General features: G+C 41.0%; 2 protein-coding genes across 5 annotated transcripts in view; both read left to right on the top strand.

Moving 5' to 3' along the window:
• The window catches only part of p4ha2 (procollagen-proline, 2-oxoglutarate 4-dioxygenase (proline 4-hydroxylase), alpha polypeptide 2), a 44,244-nt gene extending 41,418 nt beyond the window's left edge, over positions 1-2,826 (top strand). The window contains exon 15 of the mRNA XM_041893624.2: positions 1,981-2,826. Coding sequence (XP_041749558.1) covers positions 1,981-2,051 — 71 coding nt within the window. The 3' untranslated portion in view covers positions 2,052-2,826. The remainder of the gene's footprint in view (positions 1-1,980) is intronic.
• A 7,914-nt stretch (positions 2,827-10,740) lies between these two features.
• jakmip2 (janus kinase and microtubule interacting protein 2) overlaps positions 10,741-14,666 on the top strand; it is a 51,286-nt gene continuing 47,360 nt past the window's right edge. For 2 of the 4 annotated variants that reach the window (XM_041893622.2, XM_041893623.2), the window contains exon 1: positions 10,741-11,080. The gene's annotated coding sequence lies outside the window, so the exon portion shown is untranslated. The remainder of the gene's footprint in view (positions 11,081-14,666) is intronic. The other 2 variants (XM_041893620.2, XM_041893621.2) reach the window with 1 other exon arrangement.

The following is a 14,666-nucleotide window of genomic DNA, read 5'->3' as shown; positions in this document are numbered from 1 at the left end:
AATGACCTGCAGAGAGCTGGGACCAAAGTAACAAAGCCTACCATCAGTAACACACTACGCCGCCAGGGACTCAAATCCTGCAGTGCTAGACGTGTCCCCCTGCTTAAGCCAGTACATGTCCAGGCCCGTCTGAAGTTTGCTAGAGTGCATTTGGATGATCCAGAAGAGGATTGGGAGAATGTCATATGGTCAGATGAAACCAAAATAGAACTTTTTGGTAAAAACTCAACTCGTCGTGTTTGGAGGACAAAGAATGCTGAGTTGCATCCAAAGAACAACATACCTACTGTGAAGCATGGGGGTGGAAACATCATGCTTTGGGGCTGTTTTTCTGCAAAGGGACCAGGATGACTGATCCGTATAAAGGAAAGAATGAATGGGGCCATGTATCGTGAGATTTTGAGTGAAAACCTCCTTCCATCAGCAAGGGCATTGAAGATGAAACGTGGCTGGGTCTTTCAGCATGACAATGATCCCAAACACACCGCCCGGGCAACGAAGGAGTGGCTTCGTAAGAAGCATTTCAAGGTCCTGGAGTGGCCTAGCCAGTCCCCAGATCTCAACCCCATAGAAAATCTTTGGAGGGGAGTTGAAAGTCCGTGTTGCCCAGCGACAGCCCCAAAACATCACTGCTCTAGAGGAGATCTGCATGGAGGAATGGGCCAAAATACCAGCAACAGTGTGTGAAAACCTTGTGAAGACTTACAGAAAACGTTTGACCTGTGTCATTGCCAACAAAGGGTATATAACAAAGTATTGAGAAACTTTTGTTATTGACCAAATACTTATTTTCCACCATAATTTGCAAATAAATTCATTAAAAATCCTACAATGTGATATTCTGGATTTTTTTTCTCATTTTGTCTGTCATAGTTGACGTGTACCTATGATGAAAATTACAGGCCTCTCTCATCTTTTTAAGTGGGAGAACTTGCACAATTGGTGGCTGACTAAATACTTTTTTTCCCCACTGTATAGGCTCCCTACTGTTATTTTATTTTACTTCTGCTCTTTTTTTCTCAACACTTTTTTTGTTGTTGTTTTATTTTACTTTTTTATTAAAAATAAATGCACTGTTGGTTAAGGGCTGTAAGTAAGCATTTCACTGTAATGTCTGCACCTGTTGTATTCGGCGCATGTGGCCAATAAAATTTGATTTGATTTGAGAACAGTCATCCCTCGAATGATAGCTATCTAACGTTAGCTAACATTAGCTTGCAAATCAGAGTTGAAACAAGCTAAATCAAATCAAATTGTATTTGTCACATACACGTGTTTAGCAGATGTTATTGCGGGTGTAGTGAAATGCTTGTGCTTCTAGCTCCGACAGTGCAGTAATATCTAACAAGTAATATCTAACAATTTCACAACATATACCCAATACACACAAATCTAAGTAAGGAATGGAATTTAAGAATATATGCATATGAACAAGCAATGACAGAGCGGCATGGACTAAGATACAGTAGAATATTATAGAATACAGTATATACATATGAGATGAGTAGTGCAAGATATGTAAACATTATTAAAGTGACTAGTGTTCCATTTCTTAAAGTGGCCAGTGATTTCAATAGGCAGCAGCAGCCTCTAATGTGCTAGTGATGTCTGTTTAACAGTCTGATGGCCTTGAGATAGAAGCTGTTTTTCATTCTCTCGGTCTAACGTGAGCTAGCGTGAATTTTAGCTGGCGAGGTTCTATTGAAACTTGTCGTCTGGTTTGCTTGGTTAGCTAGCTCTGTTATTATTTCAATTTCTTGTGTGTTTTTATTCTACTTTATTGTATAATACTATATATTGATTACTGCATTGTTGGGAAAAGAGTTTGCAAGAAAGGAATCACTGTACTCGTGCACGTGACAATAAAACTTGAAACTTGGAGTCTTTCTGTTAGTAGTAGGTTTTAACCGAGCCCTTAGTCTCACACATCGGAGAGAATTGAGACTGGCACTGACATTTTGTATTTCTCTGTGTTGCCAGTGTCCAACAAATGGATCCATGAGCGAGGTCAAGAGTTCAGGAGGCCATGTGGCCTGACAGAAGTGGACTGAACCAAACTTTTCACCACTGACCCCAGACTGGAGGAGTACACTCTACCTACAGTGTATGAACATTTGATTGATCTCTCTCACACAGACACACACACCCCTACTGTGGTATGCATTCTGGCTTTTAACAATGAGCTGAGTCTTGGGACTCTTCAGTACCTATGTAGATAAAGGGAGGTGGATATGTGAATATAGGTATATGGCATTAAAGACTCTAATTTCTTGTTTTGTTTACTTGTTTGTTTAGCATTGATTTATCAAAAAATTACAAAAAAATGATGGCACAACCCTATGAGAACTTACTGCTTTCAGTCCACTACATTTGTATTTATAGACTGCTTAAATTATTTCACTGTATGATTGACCTTTTTTTTGGGGGAAAATATCAAGCACAATAATCTGTATTTTATTAAAGTCCCAATGCAGTCTTTTAAAATGTATTTTGTATGATTTTTTTGTCAAAAAATCTCAGTGAGCCTCCTTGGGACACTGAAATGCTCAGTCCGACTGTGTACATGGGGATACAAATTTGAATATATTTACATACAGGACTGATTGGCTGATAGAATCGTGAAGAGCCCACCCCCTTACCCGTTCAAAAAAACAAAGGCACATGGTATTCAACCTGTCAGTTGGAGCTGGACCCTGAAAGACAAAACTTCCATAGCTGTGTAGGCTACTTTGTTTTGTCATCAAAACAAAAGGCATACATCACACATCTTAATTTGCTATATCATTGTTGTACTGTTTTCAATAGGTCAGCAGAAGATGCAGGACCAGAAATATGTAATGTGTGGAGCATTTAATAAATAAATAAAATGTAGGCTTAATATAGTACTTCAAACCAAATAAATTGTAATTTCCCCCCTCCCCCGGCTCACTCTCGGCGTGCCTCACTCCAGTTGTAGCCAGTCACTTGCCTAAGGTGCATGCGGAGACATGCACAATTGCACATGTCCATATCGTGACTTCATCAGACTCTGGGTAAGTAGAAGGGCTGCCTTTGTAGCCAAAATCTCCTGTGGTACTTATCAGCTGTGTGTGTACTGTGTAGGCAGTCTCCTAGCGCTGAGCAGCAGCCAAATGGAGCAGTTGCTATGGCTACACAGAGCAATGTGTGGCACATTTAATTTTTTGGGTAGGTCTAAAAGTTGTTAGTTTACTTAGTCAATAAACACATGTAATGTGTTGTCCCATGTTTCATGAGCTGAAATAAAATACCAGAAATTCTCTACACGCACAAAAGCGTATTTCTCAATTTTAGTGAGCATTTTTCCTTTGCCAAGATAATACAGCCACCTGACAGGTGTGGCATATCAAGAAGTTTGTGCTGGGGGAACAATAAACGGCCACTAAATTGTGCAGAAATGTCTAAAAACCAGTTTTTGCTTTTTCATTATGGGGGAAACCAACTCCATATTAATGCCCATGATTTTGGAATGAGCTGTTCGATGAGCAGGTGTACACATACTTTTGGTCATTTAATCTGTGCTTCAGAACCAAAAGGTGCACGTCTTGACCGTTGACCAATGACCTGTCATCAGCATTGGCGCGCAAAGGCTGGCACACATATCCTAATTAGTGACCAGAAAGCGCTTGTTTAATTTCCTCTGGTTTTTCCTGGCAAAAACATATTTTATTATTTGTTATTGTTGTTACATTGTCGAGAAGCAACCTGCTAGTAAGCATTTCGTTGGACGATGTATACAATGCATATAGGTGCATGAATTGGACCATATTGCTGTACAACATTTGGGCGTCAGGGAAAATGTATGGGAGTAAAAAGTACATATTTTCTTTAGGAATGTAGTGGAGTAAAAGTAAAAGTTGCCAAAAATATAAATAGTAAAGTACAGATAACCCTAAAAAACTACTTAAGTTATACTTTAAAGTAGTTTTACTTAAGTACTTTACACCAATGGATTTCATTGAATTTTTGATCAATGATCTACACAAAATACTCTGTAATGTCAAAGTGGGAGAAAAAGTATAACATTTGTAAAAAAAAATATATATATATATGAAAAATAAAACACTAACATATCTTTATTAGATAAGTATTCAACCCACTGAGCTAATACATGTTAGAATCACCTTTGGCAGTGATTACAGCTGTGAGTCTTTCTCGATAAGTGTCTAAGAACCTTCCACACCTGGATTGTGCAACATTTGCCCATTATTATTTTCAAAATTCTTCAAGCTCTGTCAAATTGGTTGTTGATCATTGCTAGACAACCATTTTCAGGTCTTGCCATAGATTTTCTGGAACGTTCACTCTCTTCTTGGTGAGCAACTCCAGTGTAGATTTGTCCTGCTGAAAGGTGAATTTGTCTCCCAGTGTGTGATGGAAAGCAGACTGAACCAGGTTTTCCTCTAGGATTTTGCCTGTGCTTAGCTCCATTCCGTTTATTTTTAATCCTGAAAAACTCCCCAGTCCTTAACGTACAAGCATACCCATAACATGATGCAGCCACCACTATGCTTGGAAATATGGAGAGTGGTACTCAGTAATGTGTTGTATTGGATTTGCCCCAAACATAAGACTTTGTATTCAGGACAAAAAGTGAATTGCCTTGCCCCATTTTCTGCAGTATTACTTTAGTGCCTTGTTGCAAACATGATGCATGTTTTGGAATATTTGTATTCTGTACAGGCTTCCTTCTTTTTACTCTGTCAATTAGGTTAGTTGTCACGATCGTCAGGGAGAGACCAATGCGCAGCGTTGAAGGTGAACATATTTATATTTATTAGGGTATGATCACACGATCAAAATAACAGATGAAAACGTGATGTCTCTGGTTACATAAACAAACCAAATAAGAACAAGAAACCACAAACACAAAGTGAAAGACAGACAGTTAAATATGGCTCCCAATCAGAGACAACCAGCTGACACTCGTTGCCTCTGATTGGGAGTCACTCAGGCCAACATAGAAATACAAACATAGAATTACACACCCTGGCTCAACATAACAGTGTCCCCAGAGCCAGGGCGTGACAGTACCCCCCCCCTAAAGGCGCGGACTCCGACCGCGCCAACTAAATACCACAGGGGAGGGACCGGGTGGGCACTCCGCCTTGGCGGCGGATCCGGCTCCGGGCCTGATCCCCACTCCTTCTCTAACCCCCCAAAGTACCCCTGGTCCGGTCTGGCCCTGCTGACCAGAGCTGAACTGAACACTGGTGGAGCGGATTGCTCTAGCTCCGGCGTGACGCAGCACCTGACCGGTGCCGGACCCGCCACCGGTGGAACAGGCACAGGCCGTGCCGGACTGACGACGCACACCACTGGCTTGGTGTGGGGAGCAGGAGCGGGCCGAGCCGGGCTGACGACGCGCACCACAGACTTGGTGCGGAGAGCAGGAACGGGCCGGACAGGGCTGACGAAACGCACCACAGACTTGGTGCGGGGAGCAGGAATGGACCGGACTGGGCTGGCGACGCGCACCACAGACTTGGTGCGGAGAGCAAGAACGGGCCGGACAGGGCTGACGAAACGCACTACTGACTTGGTGCGGGGAGCAGGAATGGGCCGGGCCGAGCTGGCGATGCGCACCGTAGACTTGGTGCGAGTGGCAGGAACAGGCCGGACCGTACTGGGAACACACACCACTGGCCCTACGTGGGGATCAGGAACAGGCCGGACCGGACTGGCAACACACGCCAGTACCTCTCGCCGTGCCTCTACATCTTCCACCCCCCTCTTCGACCAGTGGCCCCCGTAACCTGGCGGCCTCCTCTGGCAACCCGCTGGGCCGCTCTACTCGCGGCCTCCTGCTGGTCCGACGTCGTGAGCCCCCCCCTAAAAATTTTCTGGGAGTCTCTCTTCCCCGTGGGCCAGGCCTCGATAATTCTCGCCCAACTCTCGCTCTTCTGCTTCCAATCTCCGCCATTCAGCTCCTCATTCGGCTTGACCCAGTCGAAGCTCCTCCTCCACTGTTGCCAAGTCCACCCACTCTGCTCCTCACTAGGCTGCTTGGTCCAGTTCTGGTGGTTTCTTCTGTCACGATCGTCAGGGAGAGACCAATGCGCAGCGTTGAAGGTGAACATATTTATATTTATTAGGGTATGATCACACGATCAAAATAACAGACGAAAACGTGATGTCTCTGGTTACATAAACAAACCAAATAAGAACAAGAAACCACAAACACAAAGTGAAAGACAGACAGTTAAATATGGCTCCCAATCAGAGACAACCAGCTGACACTCGTTGCCTCTGATTGGGAGTCACTCAGGCCAACATAGAAATACAAACATAGAATTACACACCCTGGCTCAACATAACACTGTCCCCAGAGCCAGGGCGTGACATTAGTATTGTGGAGTAACTACAATGTTGTTGCTCCATCCTCAGTTTTCTCCTATCACAGCCATTGAACTCTGTAACTGTTTTAAAGTCACCATTGGTGAAATCCCTGAGCTGTTTCCTTCCTCTCCGGCAACTGAGTTAGGAAGGACGCCTGTATCTTTGTAGTGACTGGGTGTATTGATACACCATCCAAAGTGTAATCAATAACTTCATGATGCGCAGAGGGATATTCAATGTCTGCTTTTTAAAATTGTTTACTGATCTACCAATAGGTGCCCTTCTTTGCGAGGCATTGGAAAACCTCCCTGGTCTTTGTGGTTGAATCTGTGTTTGAAATTCACTGCTCAACTGAGGGACCTTACAGATAATTGTATGTGTGGCGTACAGAGATGAGGTAGTCATTAAAAAATCATGTTATTAAACACCATTATTGCACACAGAGTGAGTCCATGCAACTTAATATGACTTGTTAAGCACATTTTTACTCCTGAACATATTCAGGCTTGCCATAACAAAGGGGTTGAATACTTATTGACTGAAGACATTTCATTTTTTCATTTTTTCTTAATTTGAACATAATTCCACTTTGACATTATGAGGTATTGTGTGTAGGCCAGTGACACAAATTCTCAATATAATAAATGTACAATTCAGGCTTTAACTCAACAAAATGTGGAAAAAGTCAAGGGGTGTGAATACTTTCTGAAGGCACTGTATATGTAGCTACAGTCCCGGAAATCCACTCCAAACCCCATGTAACCCACAAATGAGGACAAACCTTTGCACCAGGGTGGGAATCAGTTTATGGATCACTTGCATGGTGGGTTCAGTTGTTTTATTAGTCACATTGTTTCACATCATCACATTTCTGTGTTTATTTTGCTCTTTTTTTATTTTTTGGTGTCTGCTTGATATAATATATGCATTTGTACATCTAATGTTGGGTTTGTTTAATCACTTATCATAGACCGGACACAGTTATCATGCTTTGCTTTTGTTTTGTGTCTAGGTGGGGTTGAAAGGCCCTTGCAGCAACATCCACAATGTAAATAATAAAATAGAGAACTAATTAAAGCAAATGGAGACAATTATTTGATGCAGGACACAAAATAAAATGTGGACAGTATAAACTAAGTGTGTAAACTCACATGAAAATTGTACCTGTAACCCCCCTCCCAACAAAAGAAAATGGCTAAGGAAATAAAAACTTTAAAGGGGGTGGGGGGGCATCCTGTCTATAACACAGGGAATATACAGTCGTGGTCAAAAGTTTTGAGAATGACACAAATGGCAATTTGCATATACTCCAGAATGTTATGAAGAGTGATCAGATGAATTGCAATTAATTGCAAAGTCCCTCTTTGCCATGAAAATGAACTTAATCCCCCCCAAAAAATTCCACTGCATTTCAGCCCTGCCACAAAAGGACCAGCTGACATCATGTCAGTGATTCTCTCGTTAACACAGGTGAGATTGTTGACAAGGACAAGGCTGGAGATCACTCTGTCATGCTGATTGAGTTAGAATAACAGACTGGAAGCTTTAAAAGGAGGGTGGTGCTTGAAATCATTGTTCTTCCTCTGTTAACCATGGTTACCTGCAAGGAAACACGTGCCGTCATCATTGCTTTGCACAAAAAGGGCTTCACAAGCAAGGATATTGCTGCTAGTAAGATTGCACCTAAATCAACCATTTATCGAATCATCAAGAACTTCAAGGAGAGAGATTAAATAGTTGTGAAGAAGGCTTCAGGGCGCCCAAGAAAGTCCAGCAAGCGCCAGGACCGTCTCCTAAAGTTGATTCACCACCAGTGCAGAGCTTGCTCAGGAATGGCAGCAGGCAGGTGTGAGTGCATCTGCACGCAATGTGAGGCAAAGACTTTTGGAGGATGGCCTGGTGTCAAGAAGGGCAGCGAGGAAGCCACTTCTCTCCAGGAAAAACATCAGGGACAGACTGATATTCTGCAAAAGGTACAGGGATTGGACTGCTGAGGACTGGGGTAAAGTCATTTTCTCTGATGAATCCCCTTTCCGATTGTTTGGGGCATCCGGAAAAAAGCTTGTCCGGAGAAGACAAGGTGAGCGCTACCATCAGTCCTGTGTCATGCCAACAGTAAAGCATCCTGAGACCATTCATGTGTGGTGTTGCTTCTCAGCCAAGGGAGTGGGCTCACTCACAATTTTGCCTAAGAACACAGCCATGAATAAAGAATGGTACCAACACATCCTCCGAGAGCAACTTCTCCCAACCATCCAAGAGCAGTTTGGTGAGGAACAATGCCTTTTCCAGCATGATGGAGCACCTTGCCATAAGGCAAAAGTGATAACTAAGTGGCTCTGGGAACAAAACATCAAAATTTTGTGTCCATGGCCAGGAAACTCCCCAGACCTTTATCCCATTGAGAACTTGTGGTCAATCCTCAAGAGGCGGGTGGACAAACAAAACCCCACAAATTCTGACAAACTCCAAGCATTGATTATGCAAGAATGGGCTGCCATCAGTCAGGATGTGGCCCAGAAGTTAATTGACAGCATGCCAGGGCGGATTGCAGAGGTCTTGAAAAAGAAGGGTCAACACTGCAAATATTGACTCTTTGCATAAACTTAATGTAATTGTCAATAAAAGCCTTTGACACTTACGGAATGCTTGTAATTATACTTCAGTATACCATAGTAACATCTGACAAAAATATCTAAAAACACTGAAGCAGCAAACTTTGTGAAGACCAATACTTGTGTCATTCTCAAAACTTTTGACCACGACTGTACATTATAGTAGGCTATATACATGCACCTAGAACCCGATATTTGTAATTGGGTTCCCGCTCATACACACCACACTGTGGCCTAAACATCAGCTGCTCAACAGGACCTTGATGGGCAGACTCGGGTTTGTTTCAGGGCTGGATCAAAAGCCTGCACACCCAGTAGCTCTCCAGATGGAGGATTGACCACATGTGTTTTCTACGGTAGCCTAACAGTTCAGTTATTTTTCTTTGCAGGGGGTTAAGTGCCTTGATCAAAGGAACAATGGCAGGAGATAGTAGATCAGCAGCCTTCTCGCGCCAATACCACATTTATCTTGACTTTTTCATCTAGGCTACATAGAGACGCCACAAATTATTGGTCATGGAAATTTGTTTAAAAGTCATGGGAAGTCATGGAAAAATCATGAAATTCCATCTGTCAAAATGTGTATGAACCCTTAACAGTGAATAATCAGAGGTCTCTATAGCATAATGTCATTTGGGAATTTCTGTGAACATAATCTAATGGGACCGACTTGAAAAAAGACTCCTGCACCTCTTTCATCCCAAGTCAAGCACTGGTAATATGCAAGATTTCAGATATCCTGCAGTCTAACTGAATCAGCTGTTCAGAAAGCTGCCATGGGGTGGCAGTCTGTTGTCATTGAGGGTCTGTTGAACTCTCGCTCTGTAGTGTTACAGTCACTGACGAATCAACCCATATTCTCATTATTACAGATACTGATTGGTGGTTTTGGCAGTGCTTTACTATGTTTAACATTTTCTGACATGTTTACATTTTTCTGACCCCACGGAAAAACGCATACGCTTAAGTAACAGAGAGAATGTTACGGTTGGAATGCCTCTAGTGTTATCCCACTGGGCACACACTGGTCGAATCAACGTTGTTTACACGTCATTTCAATGAAATAACTTTGAATCAACGTGGAATAGACGTTGAATTGACATCTGTGCCCAGTGGGATGTTGAGGAGTGTACTGTACAGTAGGCTACATCTGCTGACACGTAGGCCTACTTTGTGTCTTGACTAGGCTACATAACCCATAATTACTTGTGAATCATTACTATATCGATGTCATATTTAGTTTCTCATTGTAGGGGAAAAGTCTCACATGTTCCCATAATTATGTTTCTAGCAGAATAACAGCATACCACCCACTGGACACAGACTTCAATTCAATGTCTGTTCCACCTTAGTTCAACAATGACGTGGAAACAACTTTGATTCAAACAGTGTGTACCCAGTGGGCATCTATATGCCACTCTGACACTGATTGATTTCTGTTGTTAAATTTTTCTAAAGTAACTTTTAGCCACTCTTAGCATATTGTATTCATGGTAAATAAATTAGAACATCTCAAGAAACTGTTCATAAAAATGTTCCTCCTTTTTTTACAGGTAGGTAGGCTATTTATATTGTATGGCCAATCAGGTCTACTAGGCTACCTATGTAGTGAACGGAAGGCTGCGTCTTAATCCGATAAAATGGCCTAGTCTTGCCATTTATATTATTTATTTGCCTAACGCCCTATCTAAAAACGACAGTGATGGCTGACTCCACTGCGACGAAAGAGCTTCTGGCTGCTTGTCATCCCTTTGTCTATAAGCGGTTGACACCATTTCCGTGAACGGGGGATAGAGAGGAGGTAAAGAAGAAAGAAACTGAGACTAGGTCCGTGTATATCTTGGGTACAAGCCTTCTCTTCGGGTATGGCTAATAGCCCACTGAACGGCGGTTTAGAAATGGTGGAGTTACAGACACTGCAGTTCCGGATGCTGAAGTCGGTGAGCTCGTTCTCGCTGCACGGGAAGGAGGGCGGGGTCTCGTAGCATCATCGCTCTCGATTCATTGTACGGCTGCTGATGCTGAGCAGTAGCGGAGAAAAAACCAAGGGCCATGGAGGTGGCTTTAAAAACCTTAGGCCTTAATACATTGTGGAGATTAATTACACGGTAAGAACGCTTAGTTTCTATTGAAATGGTATGTTGTTATTTTAAATGTTGGACCAGCTATAAATAAGAGAGCGATAGGAGAGATATATATGTTTTTACAGCAGGTTGATAGGAATTCTCAGGAAGAGCAAGCGTCATATTTGTGTTATTACTGTCGTTATCGTCAAGCGTGTGTCAGGACATTGCATTACGTCAATGTATTATTAGGCATATGTCATCTTATGCTTTTCACAATGAATGTGTTGGATAATTGTTAAGTATTTAAACGTATCTGTCGGAAGCACTGAGGTATGTGACGGTTGGATGGAACTGAATGGTCGGGAAGTAACGATCTTGGCCTGTGCATTAGGACGCATACAGATACAGCCTTTAAAATACGACGAGGAAATTGCTGCTGGCTGGCATGTTATGTTATGGTCAGGGCCATTTTAAACGATGAATTTAGACGATGCGTTGGCAACACCTGTCTTTCTGTTAGCTACTGTAGCTGACATATGTTGGATAAATCCTCAACAGTTGTTGAAAAACCAGCTGTGCATTGCTCTTTTTCACTAGCAATAGCATAGTGCTAGTGCTGTTGTCTCCATCATTTACCTGTTCCGGGCCATCTGGTATGCTTATTGTTGTGTTTGATATTCATACGCCAGCACATAGGTTAAGGCCCATATTCAACATAGTGTGAACATAGTGTGTAATAGCCATATGAACAATTAGTAACCATAAAAAACACCATCTAACAGCAAAACTGAAACCAAACATTTTTCTTGCTTATTTCTCTAATCTGATTGAAGACATTTATAATAGCTGTGTCAACTATTTACACACAACACAACAATATGACAAGTTAGGCCTACCAGAGGGTTGCTATGCATGCATGGAGGCCTAGATATATCATTACAAACCAGCAGCTGGGTTATCGGCAGGTAGCCTAGTGGTTAGAGAGGCGAGCCAGCAACTGGAGGGTTGCCATTTCGAATCCCGGGTCCGATGGGAAAAATCTGGCGGGAAGTGAGCTGGCAACCAGAGGGTTGCTGGTATCAAATGCTAGATGCCATTGCCTGCACTATAAAACATATATTGGGATTCAGTCAAAATGAATCATTTTATCTAGCCAAGTCAACTAAATTTGCTAAAATTGTTGAGTTGACAGAAAATGTTAAGTTGAGTTGACTTCAACTCACTCAAAATGTCAAAACGTATTAAATCAAGTTGATTTAGCAAAAAAACTATTTGTTTTCTCAACTTAGAAATTCACAACCATGAAGTCAAATCAGCTGAAGCAACATAACAGTTGTGTTGACAAAGATTTCACTTAAGATAACTACAACATATCAAATTGTCTTAACTTATGAAATGAAGTTGAATCAGCTAAGATCTACATGTTTACTCAACTTAGAAATTCACAACCAAGAAGTCAAAGAAACTAAAGCAACATAACAGTAGTGTTGACTGAAAATGTTAAGATGACCTCAATTTATTTTTGGGGGTGAAACTAATTGGAATAATAACCAGCATGCTTTGCAACCATACATTTTTTACATTCACATTTCGGTCATTTAGCAGACAATTTTAAGCAGAGTGACTTCAGTTAGTGCATTCAATGAAGATAGATGAACAACCACATGCAAAAAGTAAAAAGTAAAGTGTTTCTGTAACCGTTACTGAGAATGTCATTGTAGTTAAAGTGGTCTGTTGGTTGGTTACAGAGTGCACTGCCATTTTTGAAACTGGTGTAAAAGCTCACAGATGAGCAAGAGAGAGAGGGGAGCATAATGACATCTCTATTATATAATTTCAAGGACATAATCAGTTCTGAAATGTGTAATTGTCAAAGTCGTTGTTTCAACTGTATAGGAAGTTGACAGAACTTAAAATGTTAAGGCAGCCAGGTTACAAACTTTTGGAAGTTAAAACAATGAAAAAAATTGTTTTTCTGACTGTCAAATACTTGTCCTCTACATTTGGTAATTTGTCAAAACAACTAGAGTAGCTTTGTTAGGGCAACAAAAAAACTATGTTTAATCACATTGATTTGACTAAAAGTATCATGTTCACTCAGCAAGTTATTCAAACCAAATGTGTCAGTTTCACTTAGGTTGAAAGAATCTTTAGATTAAGTTAACTCAATATAACATATAACAGGTTACAAACTATTTTTTTACACTACCATTGTGCCCTTGAGCAAGCCACTTAACCCCTTGCAACAACAGCCCCCAGTGTGGCAGCCCCCCACACCTCTCCAAAACCTGAATGTGTATGTATGTGTGTCTTTCGGAAGGGTTGTACAATACAATACAATTTCAGTTGGACCTTGTGTGCAATTGACCAATAAAATGATCTTAATCTTAATCTTAATCAATACTGGGCACACCAGTACTGGCCTAATGCCTGATAATCTGGAAAGCAGTTTGTTTTGGGATCACCGTCATTGGGATCTTGTGGTCATTCTGTTGTGGCTGGGTGATAGTTTAGGGATTAGATGTTAAGACAGGACAAAGAGCAAAGGTCTACCTTCTCATCCATCCTGTGTCAGAGAGAGGACCTAATAGTTAATATGGACTTACAGTAATAGTTAATATGGACCTAATAGTTAATATGGACTTACAGTAATAGTTAATATGGACCTAATAGTTAATATGGACTTACAGTAATAGTTAATATGGACCTAATAGTTAATATGGACTTACAGTAATAGTTCATATGGACCTAATAGTTCATATGGACTTACAGTAATAGTTAATATGGACCTAATAGTTAATATGGACTTACAGTAATAGTTCATATGGACCTAATAGTTCATATGGACTTACAGTAATAGTTAATATGGACCTAATAGTTAATATGGATTTACAGTAATAGTTAATATGAACCTAATAGTTAATATGGATTTACAGTCATAGTTAATATGGACCTAATAGTTAATATGGATTTACAGTAATAGTTAATATGGACCTAATAGTTAATATGGATTTACAGTAATAGTTAATATGGACCTAATAGTTCATATGGATTTACAGTAATAGTTAATATGGACCTAATAGTTAATATGGATTTACAGGAATATTTAATGTGGACCTTATAGTTAATATGGACTTACAGTAATAGTTCATATGGACCTAATAGTTAATATGGACTTACAGGAATAGTTAATATGATTTACAGTAATAGTTCATATGGACCTAATAGTTAATATGGAAATAGTACAGTGAGTACAAACAATAATAATATCCAGGGGAGACTGGGAATTGCCAGGGACCTCATGATACGGTATTATCACGATACTTAAGTGCCGATACGAGATATATTGCAATTATATATGTATCACGAGTCTATATGTATTGCGATTTGGTACTGCGGTTTTATTGTAATTTCACGTTCCAAACATATTGCTCACTAAATGTCTGCTGTAGAGAGACAAGAGAGAGCCTCCTGTAGCTCAGTTTGTAGAGCATGGCGCTTGCAACGCCAGGGTTGTGGGTTCGTTTCCCACGGGGGGCCAGTATGAAAATGTATGCACTCACTAACTGTAATTCGCTCTGGATAAGAGCGTCTGCTAAATGACTAAAATGTAAATGTAATGTAAATG

Source organism: Coregonus clupeaformis, chromosome 13, assembly GCF_020615455.1.
Source record: "Coregonus clupeaformis isolate EN_2021a chromosome 13, ASM2061545v1, whole genome shotgun sequence".
NCBI classification, from domain to species: domain Eukaryota; kingdom Metazoa; phylum Chordata; class Actinopteri; order Salmoniformes; family Salmonidae; genus Coregonus; species Coregonus clupeaformis.
The sequence above is the reverse complement of the archived record's forward strand: the minus strand, read 5'-3'. Positions and strand labels throughout refer to the sequence as shown.